Source organism: Carcharhinus amblyrhynchos, chromosome 8, assembly GCF_965287045.1.
Source record: "Carcharhinus amblyrhynchos chromosome 8, sCarAmb.v2.hapA, whole genome shotgun sequence".
In the NCBI taxonomy this organism is placed as follows: domain Eukaryota; kingdom Metazoa; phylum Chordata; class Chondrichthyes; order Carcharhiniformes; family Carcharhinidae; genus Carcharhinus; species Carcharhinus amblyrhynchos.
Window position 1 is genome coordinate 28912234 of NC_137331.1, and position 16851 is coordinate 28929084.

The 16851-nt window shown below is 42.5% G+C and overlaps 1 protein-coding gene across 2 annotated transcripts in view; it reads left to right on the forward strand.

Moving 5' to 3' along the window:
* Positions 1 to 16851, forward strand: part of grhl2b (grainyhead-like transcription factor 2b) — a 102099-nt gene that overhangs the window by 67488 nt on the left and 17760 nt on the right. For both annotated transcript variants that reach the window (XM_080193811.1, XM_080193812.1), the window contains exons 8-9: positions 7003 to 7097; positions 14922 to 15080. In XM_080193811.1, coding sequence (XP_080049937.1) covers positions 7003 to 7097; positions 14922 to 15080 — 254 coding nt within the window. The remainder of the gene's footprint in view (positions 1 to 7002; positions 7098 to 14921; positions 15081 to 16851) is intronic.

Below are 16851 nucleotides of genomic sequence, written 5' to 3' on the forward strand. Positions count from 1 at the left end.
AAACATTAGCACCAGTTTGTGATGTTTCAGTGGAGCTCCTTGTTGACATTTTCCTAAGGTCTATCATTATGTCATTACGAATGCTTGGCCTAGTTTCAAAAACTGAAATTGCCTCAGCAGTGGTTCTGAATTTACAGTTTGACTGACAGCTAAGAGTTTGTTGAAGAATTAACTGTCTTTTGTATGGGATATGTAAGAAGTTTGTTTTTATAAATGATCAACCAGTTCAGATTTTGAAACTTTGGGTTTTATAAGAAGGGGCTTTTCTCACTATCAAGCTCATAGGAGTGAGAGTTGTATTAGATTATTAAAAGCTTATTTTTTCATCTCCACATGTCTCCTGAGGTCTGCCTATGGTGGATATTGGATGAGTGGCAATGGAGATGGCATGGAGTGTATGAGGGGTGTTTGGAGGTGAGTAGGGAGTGTGATGGATAAGGGACAGACGGTCTAAATAACTGAGCTGAAGTTCCAGAGAACTGATGTACTTCTGGGTTTGGCAGATCCACTTCCATCCCGCAGCCACTCCTGCCCTCATGGAGCAAAAGTCCCATGAGTGGGGGTACTTTTTAATCCAGGCAGTCTGCAATTACTTTCTTGGGAGCCAGTATCAGGCCCATGTCAACTTGTGTTTTACTGTTTGGCTGTACAGTTTGGCATACATTACTGATTGATTTCTTGTACTGGTTGAGAATTGAGTCCAGCAAGGTCCTTGCCTGACTCTTTAATACCATTCACAAAGTAATTGTTATTTCTTTTCTCCTCTGTGCAATTCTTTACAGTTGTCTAAAATTAAGTCTGACATTCCATTGCTTTGCAACTTGGATATTTTGTGATTTCTGAATCCTCCACCAATTTGGTATTATCTCCAAATTTGACCAGTTTGCATTGAGCTTCTAACTCCAAATCATTGATGTAAATTCCAAATAATGCTCCCTGGGGCATCCCAGTCTAATGCAGTTCCTCCGACATTTAGCCGCTTCTCATTCTTGCACAGTATTTGCCATTAATTTTGTGTTATTTTACATGACATTGTCACTTATGCCTGAAGATTTGTCTGTTTTGAACCATGTTTGCTGCCCAGGATTTCTGTCTCAACTATATTGATGACTAATTTTGTGTGGGCTATCTGTGTTTATGAAGGGAATGTTGTTCATGCCTTTCTTTATGGATACTTGGAGGAAGTAAGTCATTACCCGCCCATCTGACCTCCACTTTAAAATGGTCATTTTCATATTTATATCTCTCTGAGGCTTTGCCCTTCTCTTTCTCTGTAATATTCTTCAATTCTACAATCATGTCGTCCAGAAGTCTCAGAGATTCTGGGCTTCCTGTATATCCTCCCCTATGTCCCACCATTGGCAAATGTGTCTCCTGCCATTAGACCGAATGTTCTGAGATTTTCACCCCAAACACTTTGGCCTCTATACTTCCCTTTCCTACTTCAGTGCCCTCCTTTAAACCAAATCTTTGACTAAGCATTCGATCAGTGTGACAAGCCTGTTTGTACCTTTGTGGCTCCCAGCTCTTCCATCTGCTATCTTATTGCTGAAATTATACAAAGGACTTATTAGCTTTATTTCATTCCAACAGCTATATTTATTTCTTAGTCTATCTTTTGCACCCCTGACAGTTTACATTATACTTGCACTCTTACCCCCTTTATGCTGAGGCTGCTTGTAGCATTCGTACCATTGCTGAGGTTTAACACAACCTGAGCCTGGATTGACTGTGGGGGTTCTCTGTTCAGTTGCATGTTGGATACTTCACTTTCCAACTGAACCTTGAAGGGAATCTCAGCCTCGCCAGGTTTTACTGCTGTTTCTATTCCCTGTCTTTCCTCCATCTCTTCTGAAGATGTTGGTGCCTTGCTGGGCTCTGGCTTATGGTGTCAGGCATCCCCCAGGAGGCCATTTGTGGATTCTTCTGGCATGGACTGCTTGGTAGGAAGTTGAAGCAGTGAACTGTGCCCTTTTAATTTCTCCTCCATAACCAAAGGATGTGAAGGCAATTTAGGGAGCCCTATTGACGCCCTCGCTGAGTTCAACTTATTTACCACAGGCCAGAGGTGAAAGCACAACCATCCTGGTCTCCATGACTCCAATACACATATCCTTATTCAACTGAGCTTTCAGGAAAATCAGTGCTGAGTTTTAGCTACTGGGTACAGAGTGTATCACTGACTGGGTACATGCTGACTTTTAATAAACTGACACCTTTGTTTGTGGATAACCTGACCTGAAATGCGTGCCAGTATGAAGTACTGTAGCCTAGAGGTGGCGAGAATTCTACATGCATCATCTACAGGCTAACCAGAAAAGGCTGTGGAGATATTTGTGACCACACATTTCAGCCCCTGAGCAGAAAACCCTGCTGGGAAAAAATATAGCAGGACGTTGCAGAGTAGAAATGGGGGTTGTATCCTGGAGCAGGTTGAGGTGGGCAATCTGCTTTCCACAGTAGTGCAAACAGTGCTTCTGATAGTCATATACTTGATCGTGTTTACCTTGCACTGATCAAGCATCAAAGCAAATGTATTCAGGAAGTTGTGGTCCTCGGGAATTGTTAACTAGATTTGCTTGGCTTTGTTCAAGGTTAACGGGACCTTTCCTGATACAATCAGTTAACATACTGTCAGCCAGGAGCAGGCTGCTTTGTTTGATCATGGGCTCATTCAGCCACAGCTCATTTGATATGGGCCACTGGGGTGGAGGTTTCTGTTTTATGTTTTGTTTTAAGGTTCTGACTTCATGCTTTTATGAAGCGATGTTTATCCCTGGCTCCTTGGTATTTAATAATATTAAATGCAATGCTTAAGCAGGGTTTCTTAATCATTGACTTGGATTTTGTAGAATAACATCCATCCTTCAGTGGTTTAGTGGCTCTACGTATATTAAACTGGCTATTGCTATCAGCATGTCAAATTATTGGGTGGGATGAGCAGAGCAACTCGTGTCGGTAAATATGATGGTCCTACCTTTTAGATTCTATGTCATCTAGTCAGTGTCCAGGGTGTCTTTAAATGGAATTGCAATACAAATTGTACAACTCTGGGCTGAGGCCTCACTCTGTTGGACTTTCACTTTTTTTAACAGATGACAAAAGGTTGGGAAGTGGGATTAGGCCAGATGACTACTTGTCAGTTGGCATAGACACAATGGCCGGAAGGCCACCTTCCATGTTGCAACTTTCTATGATTCCAGGAAGAGCCTTGAAGCTCTGTGATATGGCCATTCTCTGTAAAAGTGTTAAACTCTTGCAAATTTGGTTTCTACAGCAGATCAACATGTAAGGAATAAAAGGCATGCTTTTCTGAGCAGCATCACGTTCTGCAGTGCAAACTTGGCTCAATGGTAGCACATCCGTTTATGAATGAGAAGGTGTGGGACATAAAATTCATTCCAGCACTTAAACTTGGCTAATAAATCAATGCAGTGGTGGAACATTGTTTATTTTTTGATGGGAAATTAAACTACTCGTGTGGCTGCTTAAAGAAAAGCCTCTGATGGCATTATTTGAAACAAAGCAGGGGAGCGAGATTTCACAGCATTGTTGGCAGTTACCTTGGAACCCAGTGGTCATGATCTTTTTGTTGTTGGTGGAATCTTGTTGTGCATAAATTGACTATTGCATTTTCCTACATAACAAGCGACTAGACTTCAAAAACGCTACGTATTCGCTGTGAAGCAATTCAGCATATCTGGGAATACGATCCCTGACAACAGCACGGTCAAGGAAGGATGCAAATACCTTGGAAGTGGGTCAGAGGAAGTTTATTAGATTGTTACAGGTGGGACAGTGGTTAGCATTGCTCTTTCACAGCTCCAGGGACCCAGGTTCGATTCCTGGCTTGGGCCACTGTCTGTGTGGAGTTTGCACATTTTCCCATGTCAGCGTGGGTTTACTCCAGGTGCTTCAGTTTCCCCCCACAGTCCAAAGGTGTGCGGGTTAGGTGCACTGGCCATGCTAAATTGCCCCTTAGTGTCCTGGGATGTGTGAGTTTAAAGGATTCGCAGGGTAAATATGTGGGGTTGGGGGTTAGGGCCAAGGTGGGATTTTTGTCGTTGCAGATTGAATGGGCCAAACAGCCTCCTTCTACACTGCAGGGATTCTGACGTCTGTCAACGACAAGAGTCACAACTCCACAACCAAGAGAGCACAGTTATGGGGGACACGGTGACACAGTGATTAGCGCTATTGTCTCACAGCGCCAGGGACCCGGGTTCAATTCCCGGCTTGGGTCACTGTCTGTGTGGGGTTTGCACATTCTCCCCATGTCTGCGTGGGTTTCCTCCAAGTGCTCTGGTTTCCTCCCACAATCCAAAGATGTGTGGGTTATGTGGATTGGCCATGCTAAACTGCCCCTTATTTTCAGGGGATTAGCCAGGGTAAATGCATGTAGTTATGGGGATAGAACCTGGGTGGCATTCTGGCCAGTGCAGACTCGATGGGCCAAATGGCCTCCTTCTGTACTGTAGAATTCTATGATACCTGGAATGAGCAGGTTGCCTTGAGAGAAGTATGGAAAGACTGGGTCTGTTTCCACTGGAATTTCGGGGGATGAGAGGTGAATTGTTTGAAGGCTATAAGATTCTGAATGGTGGGCATTGAAAGGATGTTTTCTCTTTGTGGGTGAGTCCAGTACGAGGGGGCACTGATTTGATATTGGGTGTCACCCTGATAGGACAGAGAAGAGGAGAATTTTTTTGTCTGAGGGTTGTGTGACTTTGGAAGTCTACCTCAGAAGGTGGGGTAAGTGGGGTTGTTGAATATATTTAAGGTAAAAGAAGGCAAGGGAATCAAAGATCTCAGGGATAGATGGGGAATGTGGAACTCGACACAAACAGATCAGCCATGATCTTATTGAATGGTGAAGCAGGCTTAAGGGGACAAATGGTCTACTTCTGTTCCTTTTTGTATGTTTTGTAAATCACCATTGACTTCGGCGGGGCTGGAAGATCCCACTGGCAGAAAGCGTGCCAGAGTGGGAAGTGTGGTGGTGGTGCTGGAGAATCGTTTCCTTGACGTCTCAGTACATTTGCTCAGTGAGTTTATCCCAGTAAGTAATGGAGTGATGCACAACCAGCAAGGCCTTGTATATGATCTCTGCTTTGTCCTGACTTGATTTTATCCAGGTCAGTGGTACGGCCATCAAGGATGAATTTAGGGAGCCTGTGCTCTGGGGCAGAGAAACTGGCCTGAGTCATTGTTGTTGATGTACTATCCAGCAACCTTGGTTGATAGTCATGTGGCCTGACTATCAAGATATGAAACGATAATGACAGTTTAAGTGAATTGGAAAAAACTATGGCGTATGGATTTTAATGTTGGCAAATTGAGATTGCCCACCTTGGACTAAAATGGATAGAATAATTTCTAAATGGTGAAAAGCTAGAAAAATCGGAGGTCTGAATACATAGGTGTCCATGTACATAAATCATGAAGATACCATGGACAGGCTGAATTAATATTCAGAAATGTGAATAGAATGCCAGTCTTTTATCTCGAAGACTAGCTTGCAAGAGGGCAGAAATCATCCTTGAGCTATATAAATCCCTGATTGAACTGGGAGCAATTTTGGGCAGTACATCTTAGGAAGGATATTTTGACTTTGGAAGGAGTAAAGTGTAGATTTAGCAACAAAACACTCGGACTCCAGCTCCAACTTACAAGGAGAGATTACACAAACCAGGGCCATACTCCCTGGAAGTTAGAAGGTTCAGATCTGACTTGCTGTAAGATTATTGAAGGATGCAGAGTCAATAGGGAAAATCTACATTTGCTGCCAGGGAGTCTGGGACTAGGAAGTGTGGTCTAAAAATGAGAGCTAGACCTTTCAGGAATTAAATTTGGAAACATCCACACACACAGGCTGGGAGAGGTTTGGAAGTCTCTTCCGCAAACAGCAATTGGTCAGTTGTTCATTTCAAACCTGAGATTGATAGATTTTGGTTAACTAAAGTTATTGAGGGGTAATGGGCAAAATTGGGTGTTTGGAGTTAGGTCGCAAATCAGCAATGATCTCACTGAATTGTGGAATAGGCTCAAAGAGCTAAATAGGCTACTGCGGGTGCTATGTTTCTCATTTATTGAATGGCCTTCCGGATAGAGGAGTGGGGGCCAATGCCCTGGAGTCATTTAAGAAACTTGATTGGAGGTTGGCAACTTAACTTGTTCCTTGAAAATAACCTTCCTCCTTTGTATTTATCTTGCAATCTTGTAATACATACAGAACCCTTTTTGTCTGAATATTGATCTGCAGCTTTTGCAGTTCTGTGGGTTTGCATAGCTAAATACTGCTACTGTTGAAATATGGTATCAGATGATGGTGTAGGTAAAGTGCAGTGAAAAGTAACATAATTTGCTGTTTCAGATTACTCCTTACTGAATAAACTGGGATGTTGCCATCTAATCTGCAATACTCAGAACAAAAGAGTACCTGTCATTATTAAACTTGAGCTTTAGGATCTTCATCCATGCTCATCCATTCAATTATTTTAAATACAAATTATACTTTCCAACTTTCCTTATAACTTGGTAAATGACATGGGCTATCATTGTGGACATTCTACTTTAAAATTAAGTGTCCTAAAACATCTTTAGTTGCTCTGGAAAGGTGTTTGGGCCATTTGAGAGGGCATTAAGATGGTATATATTATGAGACTTGTGTCATGTGTAGTACTGGATCAGATAGCAATGCCAGGTTCCCTTCCCTGATGAACATTATGGCACCAGTCATGTTTTTACAACAATCCCATAGCTTTTCTTGTACATTGCTTGGAGAGCTAGCCAGTCTCCAGTTCATGATGGCCATTCTATGCCCTTGAGTCTAGTTATTGCCAGGTGGTTATTACCATTAGGGAAACACCACAGAAGAGCCTGTTCTTTTTTCTAATGTCGGTCCTGACCTCATCCTCAAGTCACGCCTCTTCCTCCACAAGCTAATGCTTTTGCTCCTTTTAAGGTTGACACTCATCTCTCTTTTGTTTTTAACCTCTACAGCTGATTATAAAGAGAGCTTCAACACTATTGGAAACATTGAAGAAATTGCCTACAACGCCATTTCCTTCACATGGGACGTGAATGAAGAAGCCAAGGTGAGTTGATTTTTATAATGAATGGTCTTTGTTGATCCTGTAACTCAGTCATTTGAATCAGAAGGTTGTGAGTTCAAGTTCCACTCTAGAACCCACAAACAATCTTGGTCATTACTCCAGTAGAGAGCTGAGGGACCTGTCAGATAAGGTGAGCTATTAAGCTGAGACCCTTCCTGCACTCTTGTCCAGGCTAAAAAAAATCCCTTGATGGGATGTTGAAGAAGACCAGGGGAATTGACCCCGGCGTCCTGGCCAATGTATAGCCTCGTTTTCTTTCAGTTGTCTTGGCTGAAGAGGAATTGGTCAGTGTGTGTCTGCTATTGACAGGTGAGGTCATTTGGTCATCACAGCAGCAAATCTTCAAATGGAAACACAACATTCTATTACCTGGGAATTCTCTTGGATCTGCCCAAGTCAGAAATGCAGAGACCCTGGTCTGCATGTATGTATGGAATTTCCTCTGCACTTTGCAAAGTTTCAACAGAATGGGACAAGCTCAGAGGAAATCATTGTATTTAAGAGTGTTTTTAACTTTGTGTATTGTTTTTCAATATTTGCACTCCAATCAGAATAAACTACACGGAAAGTCATTAATCTTGAACCGAAATGTAAGCTATCAGTACATTAATGCTGTCAGGTATTCAATGGCTGTGATTGAGAAGTTCATCGTAAATAGAGAGGGGGTAAACTTGAAGTAGAGTTCGGGAGTTCTCCCTTTTAAGCAGGACTGATTGATTACCATTCTGTTAGTTTAACATTTGACAAGGAGCCAATTAAGCTGGTCAGGAAATGTGATCCCATTCAGGATGGTAGGAAGGGAGAAGTTGGTGGGTGAACAGAAACCATGATTCTAGCTGGGCCTACTGGGCTGAAAGAGTGCCACCAGTACTCTCTGCCAGAAAATCCAAAACTACTTACTTAAATGCACATAATGAAATAGCCAATATTGGAAATCCATTGATTAGGAATAATTCATAAACTTACCTCATGCTTAGAGAGAAACAAAAATATTTCATAGGAACATTGAAATAGGAGCAGGAGTTGGTCATTTGGCCCTTTGAGCCTGCTCCGCCATTTGTTATGATCATAGCTGATCATTCAACTCAGTAAGCTGTTCTTGCTTTTCCCCCATATCCTTTGATGTCTTTAACCTCAAGAACCATAATTAACTCCTTGAAAACATATGATGATTTGGTCTTAACTGTTTTCTGTGGTAGAGAATTCCACAGGCTTACCACTCTCTGGGTAGAGAAATTTCTCCTGATCTCAGTCATAAGTGGTTTACCTTATATCCTTTGTTTGTGACCTCTAGTTCTGCCACAGGGAACGTCCTGCCTGCACCTACCCCGTCCTGTCTTGGTAGAATTTTATGGGTTTCACAGATTCCCCTCTTATTCTTCTAAACTTGCAGCGAGTATAATCCTAACTGATTCAATCTCTCTTCATAAGTCAGTCCCGCCATCCCAGGAATAAGTTTGGTAAACATTTGCTGCACTCCCTCCATAGCAAAAGCATCCTTACTCAGATCAGGAGGATTAAGCCCATTTAGAATGTGCGTGGGTGTCTTATGTTTGACCCTTTTTAAGGAAAGGTACATACATTCCAGAATAATCTGCTGGTTTTTGCCCCATCAGACTTGAGTATCTGACTGTGCCCATTTGCAGATCAGACATAGTCTGAATTTTCACAAAAAGACTAAGATCTGTAGTTGACAGGAGAGTGGAAGGGAGACTCTGAAGTTTTAAATCAGTGGTTTAAACCCACCACTCTTTCCACTAAGCTAGAATGCAGAGCTGAAGTGACACGTGTAGGGTCTGGTGAAAACCCCAGTTGGACATTTTGATTAAGCAGAGCTGTCAACTCTTGGCAGACTTCCCTATTGTTAACATCCCCCCCACTCCTCTTGTGTTGTCTGCTATTTAGGCCATTAAGAGAAAGGTTGTGTTTTGATAGTGTTGAATGACTGCCATTGACTGAGCATTCCTCTGGTAAATGGATAGGCTGTGTTATCTCTTATGACTTTAAACTTCTCGACAAGGCTTATGCAAAAATGGTTTTGCAACAATCATTGTTGGCTACGAGACTGTAGCTGTCCCAAATTAAATTATCGATTTAGTCAAACGAAACAAGAATATTTAAATCCTGTTCTTGAAACGTGGCTTAGCTTTTAAGCCTCCACTCTACCACTCCAGACACGAATTGTCTGCAGGACTAAGGGTTACAATTAAACTTACTATGACATTTCATGTTGCTAGGATACAGTCATAGTTGAACTGACTTGAAAGGTTACTGCAGGAAGAAAGTTTGTCAGGTACATATTATTAACAAACCCTGGCTCTCTCAATCGCCCCTTTCAAATATGTGAATTTTTGACAAAGGATGCTGCTACTCCTGCCTGCCAAAAATGGTTGCAATGATTTGCACACGTTGGCGCAACATGGCAGGTATAAAAATTGTTCCTCTTAGTTGGTTTGTGTATTGGGTCAGCGCTGTAAATCGGTAAATATTCTCTGCCATAGTATGCTTGGATGAATGTTCAAGTCCTGCATTTCACCGTTACTGTCTGCAGCTGCATTGAGCAAGTGGTCAAGACGATAGATTAATGATGTAATCCAGTTGCATGCAGTCAGAAAAGAAATCCTTCCCAATGTGGTCTCTGGTGCCTCCTGACAGCAAAGCTACAAGATGTTTTCTTGGCAGTTGGGAAAGTAAGCCTTAGTTTTGTTGCCTTTCTTGGTTGTTTTGCCATTGGCTGTCTCCACAGAGTTTATCATCTTTCCTGTTAGAAGTCTACACTGAAGTTCAAATGCACCAAAGATCTGTTGAGTTTTTGTGAAAGTTGGAATGTGTGCACAATGAAGTCTATGATAGTTAAATATTAAAGTGTTTCCTGACAATGTGTTTCTTTTGACATCTCTTAATTTGCCTTTGGGCAAACGTCTCATGACTATCACCAATCACACTTTATAATCAAGGGTGGAATTTTATGCTTTCCTCAGGGCGGGTTCTGAGGGGATGGGAGGGTGAAGACTGTAAAATTGCGTGGGTGGGATTCCACCCAGAATCCCATCTGCCCCAACCCAGATGCAATTTCATAATTGGGCGGTCAGGACCTGAGGTGGGAAACCTATTAATGTCCTTAAGGGTCTTTTCCTGCCCAGCCTCAATTTTTAGGCTGGAGGAGCGGGTGTGAGTAGGGTGGGAAACAGAGAAATAAACATTTCTCCATCTTGGCAGGGAGCTAGGGAAGGTGGGGGTTGGGGGGGCGGCGGGGCGGGTGCAGGGAGAAGGGAGGGGCACCTCCAGGACCTTGGAGCTCTGGGCCTCCCTACTCCTCTCACATCATCCCAGGTCATCCCCTACCCTCCCACCCCTGGGAAGTGAGAAATGTCTTGGGACTCAGTTCCAGGCAGAGCATGACATACCATTTCAGGCCACTGCAGCGCTATGCCTAGCTGGGTTGGAAAGCAGTTGGCCAATCTGATTGGCTGACAGCCCTCATGGGTGAGTCTTCCTTCCAAAGGTGGACAGAAGCCCTGTCCATTCCCAGTCAACGCTCAAATGTATGTTAAGTGGCAATGGACTTCCGAGAGTTGAAGGAGTGTGTTATGTGCCAGTTCCAAGGATGGCATGTGCCGATCACTCACCAATTTCATAATTCTACCCCAAGTTATAAGCAACAGAAGGAAAGAATATTTTTCAGTTTATATTCTTGTGCGAAATGCTTGTAACCATTTCTTTCTACTTTGGTTGACTATCTGACGAATGGTAGATGAAGTTTAATTTAGATAAATGTGAGGTGATGCATATTGGTAGCTCGACCCAAGGCAGGACATATTCAGTTAATGGTGGGGTGTTGGGAGAGTTGTAGAATAAAAAAACCTAGGGATGCAGGTTCATAACTCCCTTGGAAGTGGAGTCACAGGGAGATAGGGTGGTGAAGAAGGCATTCGGCACGCTTGGTTTCATTGTTCAGAACATTGAATACAGGAGTTGGGATGTCTTGATGCAGTTGTACAAGACATTGGTAAGGCCACACTTGGAATGCTGTGTACAGTTCTGATCACCCTATTCTAGAAAGGATATTATTAAACTGGAAAGAGTGCAGAAAAGATTTACTAGGATGCTACCAGGACTTGCTGATTTGAGTTATAAAGAGAGGTTGGATAGACAGGAACTTTTTTCTCTGGAGCGTAGGAGATTTAAGGCTATTTCCCCGGGTTGAAATGGTCGCTACGAGAGGACACAGATTTAAGGTGCGGGGAGGAAAGTACAGAAGTGATGTTAGGGGTAAGTTTTTCACTCAGAGGGTGGTGAGTGAATGGAATCGGCTGCCGTCAGTGGTGGTGGAGGCGAACTCGCTGGGGTCTTTTAAAAGACTTCTGGATGAGTATATGGGGTTTTATGGGATTGGGGGTTATAGATAGGTCTATAGATTGGTAGGTGTTGATGTGATCGGCGCAACTCGTGGGCCGAAGGGCCTGTTTGTGCTGTAGTGTTCTATGTTCTATCTTATAGAGGTTTATAAAATAATGGGGGCATAGATAAGATAGATAGTCAACATCTTTTTAAATGGTAGAGGAATCTAAAACTAGAGGGCATAGGTTTAAGATGAGGAGGAGAGATACAAAAGGATCCAGAGGTGCAATTATTTCACACACAGGGTTGACAGTGTCCGGAACGATGTGCCAGGGGTAGTATTAGAGGCGGGTACAATTTTTATTCTTTTAACAAGTATTTAGACAGTTGCATAGGTCAGATTGGTATAGAGGGATATGGGCCAAATGTGGGCAGTTGGGACTAGCTTAATTGTAAAAATGGGGCAGCATAGTCAAATTGGGCTGAAGGCCATTTCAATGCTGTAAATCTCTATGGCTCTATAAAGGCCACCTTCCATTGTAAAAACCTTTATTCTCTAATTGGGAAAAATAAAAGAACTATTAGTACAGAAGGAACCATTTAACTCCTTGACCTTGTTCTGCTAGTTGCATCAAAGCTGACCTCTACCACAACCCTATTATCTGACTTTGACCATATCCCTTGATACCATTACCTCTCCACCTCAAAATTTCAGATGAGTCAGTATCCACAACCTTTTGGAGAAATAAATTGCAGATTTGCTCTATTAAGAAAACTGCTTCTTGACTTCATGCCTGAACAGCTTACCTCTCATTTTAAGAGGATTCTCTCTGGTCCTTACAAGAGGATACGGTACCTTGTATCTATTCTACCAAATACTTATATATCAGTTACAAGAATCCACTTTTGAATCCATCCGCCATTGGTTTGCCCATAAGAAAGAGAGAGAGAGGAAGCAGCCATTGCCACCGCCAGTTGTGCCGCAGAATCAGACCCAGAGTGTTCTAAACCCGGGAAGGATGCTCACCTTTGCGATATCTGCACTTGCCCTACTCTGACCTCCTGAACATCCCCGATTTTAATTGTTGCCTCTTTGGCCATGCACTATAGGGTTTCTATGAAAAGTATATATTTGAACCTTCAACTGCAAGGACCCTAAGCTCTCGAATTGCCTCAGTGATCCACACTTAGCTCCTCTACCTCTCTTTTCTCCTTCAAGATGCTCCTTAAAACCTATCTCTATATTAGAGGCTCTTTATCTGAATGCACGCAGCATTCATCAGTTCGAATCCCTACAGTGCAGAAGGAGGCAATTCAGTCCATCGAGCCTGCACCTACAACAATCCTACCCAGGCCCTATCCCTGTAATCCCACATATTTACCCTTTTAATCCCCCTGACACTATGGAGCAATTTAGCATGGCCAGTCAACCTAACCGACACATTTTTGGACTTTATTTATAAAGTTAATTGATGAATTATGGACACAAGTGGAAATAAATGGATATGATGTGATCAGCCATTGCAGGGATGTGGTTGCAAAGTAACCAATGCTGAAAGATGAGTATTTATGGGTTTTTGACATTTTGAAATGATAGGAAAGAAGGAAAAAGAAGTGAGCTAGCTCTGTTAGCAAAGGGTGAGATTAGTATGACAGTAAGAATTGATCTTGGCCTGAAAGATAGAATCAGCTGGGTTGGGACAAGAAATAGCAAAGGAAAGATGTCACCGATAAAAGTAGTCTGCAGGACCCCTAACAAAAGCAACTCTATAGGACAGAGCGTAAATCAAGAAGTAATAAGGGATTCTAATGAGAGTACTGCCATAATTGTGAATACTTTTAATCGTCATATTGATTGGACAAACCAGATTAGCAAAGGTAGCTTTGAGGGTGAGTTCAGAGCATATTTGGGACAGTTCCTTTGAGCAGTATGTTGTGGAACTAACCAGGGGATAGGTTTAATGATCTCACAGTAAAGGATTCTCTAGACAAGAGTGATCAAAACAGGATAGAATTTCATATTCAGTTTGAGGGTGACAAATGTGCGTTTGAAACTAATGCCTTAAATTTGAATAAAAACACTTTTATATAGGTACATATAAAGACAGAGTTAGCTAGAGTTAACTGGAAAAATAGATTAAAAGGTAAACAGTGACAGACATTTAAGAATATTTCATTAACATGGAGTTTAATTTAGACTAATGCGAGGTGATGCATTTTGTAGATTGAACCAGGGCAGGAGTTAAGAGATTTAGGGGTATAGCTCCTTGAAAGTGGAGTCACAGGTGGACAGAGTGGTGAAGAAGGCATTTGGCATGCTTGGTTTCATTGGTCAGAACATTGAATACAGGAGTTGGGATGTCTTGTTGAAGTTGTACAAGACATTGGTAAGGCTACATTCGGAATACTGTGTGCTGTTCTGGTCACCCTATTATAGAAAGGATATTATTAAACTAGAAAGAGTGCAGAAAAGATTTACTAGGATGCTACCGGGACATGATGATTGAGTTATGAGAGGCTGGATAGACTGGGACTTTTTTCCCTGGAGCGCAGGAAGCTGAGGGGTGATCTTATAGAGGTTTTTAAAATAATGAGGGTCCTAGATCAGCTAGATAGTCAATATCTTTTCCCAGAGGTAGGTGAATCTAAAACTAGAGGGCATGGGTTTAAGGTGAGAGGGGAGAGATACAAAAGTGTCCAGAGGAGCAACTTTTTCACGCAGAGGGTGGTGAGTGTCTGGAACAAGCTGCCAGAGGCAGTAGTAGAGGCAGGTACAATTTTATCTTTTTTAAAAAGCATTTAGATAGTTACATGGGTACAGTTACAATGGATATAGAGGGATATCGGCCAAATGCAGGCAACTGGGATTAGTTTAAGGGTTTTAAAAAAAAAGGGCAGCATGGGCAATTTGGGCCAAAGAGCCTATTTCCGTAATAACTCTCAAGAAAGATGTGTTTAAAAGCCTCTACGAGAAGGATGCTCCACCTGTGACTCACTAAGGAAGTGGGTGAATTCTCAACTGAAAAGTCAAAATTCCAATTCTAGCCATGAGCGATATCTGGGTTCCAATGCAGATCGTAGCCCTCCATTTTGCGTGTGGGGATGCCTGAAGACTGTCGATCCCGTCAGTCGGTCATCTGGCAGTTTAAGACTGTTTAGCAAAGAGGATAGTGAAGGCCCCATAAGGGGATGAGGGGAGGCAGTAGCAAGAAATTTCCTTCCTTGTAATGTGAGATGACTTCACGGTGACCTCCAGCTCACTGCTGTGCTGCACCTGCATTATGGAACATGAAACCCCGTCGTTATGTTTACTAAACAAGTGGCGCCCATCATGTTCTTTTGATTTTGATAATCCGTTAATGGGTGGCGTCTGTTGCCTAGGGAGCCATTGAGTGTGTTGATGTCACTATTTTGTCAATATTCACAGTTGCTGGTGATTTATGACTTTTTTATTTTCTCCCCCAGATATTCATTACTGTGAACTGTCTCAGCACAGATTTCTCCTCGCAAAAAGGGGTGAAAGGACTTCCCCTCATGATACAGATTGACACCTACAGCTACAACAATCGCAGCAACAAACCCATCCACAGGGCCTACTGCCAGATCAAAGTGTTCTGTGACAAGGTACGGTGTACAATGCATGCTGGAAACAGCATGGATTATATTTTTCAGTTTTTTTGAAAAAACTTCTCAAGTTCCTTGAAACATTGTTTAGGAACAACAGGTTCATTATCGTTAGAGGGTTCTTGTGCAATCGTAGATCCACGTCAGGAGTTCCCTTCTCAAAGGAAAAGAATAGCTTGTATGATGACTGCCAAAATGAAATGTATAGGCTTGCTGTGTCGGCACTCTCTAATCCAACAGGCCAGGGAGCCATTGGCTTTTCTTAAACATGGTTTTCTTACTTGCTTTATAAAACCAATATCTCCTGCAGTTAGTACATTTCTGGGACAGTACTGCACCACAGATTGTGTGAGTGCACAAACAAGTAAGCTTTCACAAAGAACCGTATGGGAGCCAAAGTTTTTTTTCTGTGACCAGTTTTCATTACATGCTGATACGACATGATAGCACCATCTAATGCTCATTGTTAGAATTACACAGAGCAGGTCCAATGAAGAGATTGTAAAACGAATCATAGAATCCTTACAGTGCAGAAAGAGGCTGTTTGGCCCATTGAGCCTACACCAACAATCCCACCCTGGCCCTAGCCCCTTAACTACATGTATTTATCTTACAAATGGGCAATTTAGCATGGCCAATCAACCTAACCCACACATTTTTGGAAGGTGGGAGGAAACCAGAGCACTCGGGGAAACCCATGCAGACACGGGGAGAATGTGCAAACTTCACACAAAAAGGGACCCAAAGTCAGAATTGAATCTGGGTCCCTGGCGCTGTGAGACAGCAGTGCTAACCATGGTGCCACCATGCTGCCCCTTATGTTGTTATCAACAGGTAAACCTTCCAGATTTGGTGCCCAAAGGTCAACTAGGTTATTGGTAAGTAGATTTGCTTTGGTGATTGGGAAGGGTCTGATAGGGCAATGAGTGAGCAGTTAGATTTTTTTTGTGCTTACAGCAGTCATAACTGAACTGGAATAGTGGGTAGAGACTCACGAGACCTGATGCACAAGCCTTCAGTATTACAGTTTTTAAAAAATTCATTCATAGGATATGGGCATTGCTGACGAGGTTAGCATTTATTTCTCATCCCTAGTTGCCCAAGTAGGTGCTGGTGTGCACCCTTCTTGAAATGCTGCAGAGGTACTTCCACATCTTATTGTAGCAGTTTTCTAAAACTCAGAGGTTTGTCCAGTCATTCCAGAGGACAGTTAAGAGGCAACTCCATTGCTATGGATCTGGAATGCTAGCAGGGCCGGTGGAAAGTTAGGTTGATGATGATGAGGTCAAGTTGATTTGTCAGTCCATTTCCCAATTACGATACAAAGTCGAAAAGCAAGCTGTGAGGGGAGGATATGAAGAGTCTGCAAAGGGATGTGGATAGATTAAGTTTGCGGACAAAAATGTGGCAGTGGAGTATAATGTGGGAAAAAGTGAGGTTGTCCACTTTGGGTGGCAAGAATAGAAAAGCAGAATATTATTTAAATAGTGTGAGACTGCAGAATATGGTAAACCATACTCTGCTGTATGTTGCCAAAGCAGAATTATGGACCAACCCCAAGCAAATCATGGACCAATCTTGCCTAATGGCAAGCCATGGTTGCCATTGCTCATAGAAGGCATGGTACTGAAGTAAAAGGAGGAGGAAATTGCAGGATTTTATAGTACATGGTGTCCTCGTACGTGAATCACAAAAAAAAATTTGCAGGTGCAACAATAATTAAGAAGGCAAATGGAATGTTGGCGTCAATTGCCCTGGGATTAATGTAGGG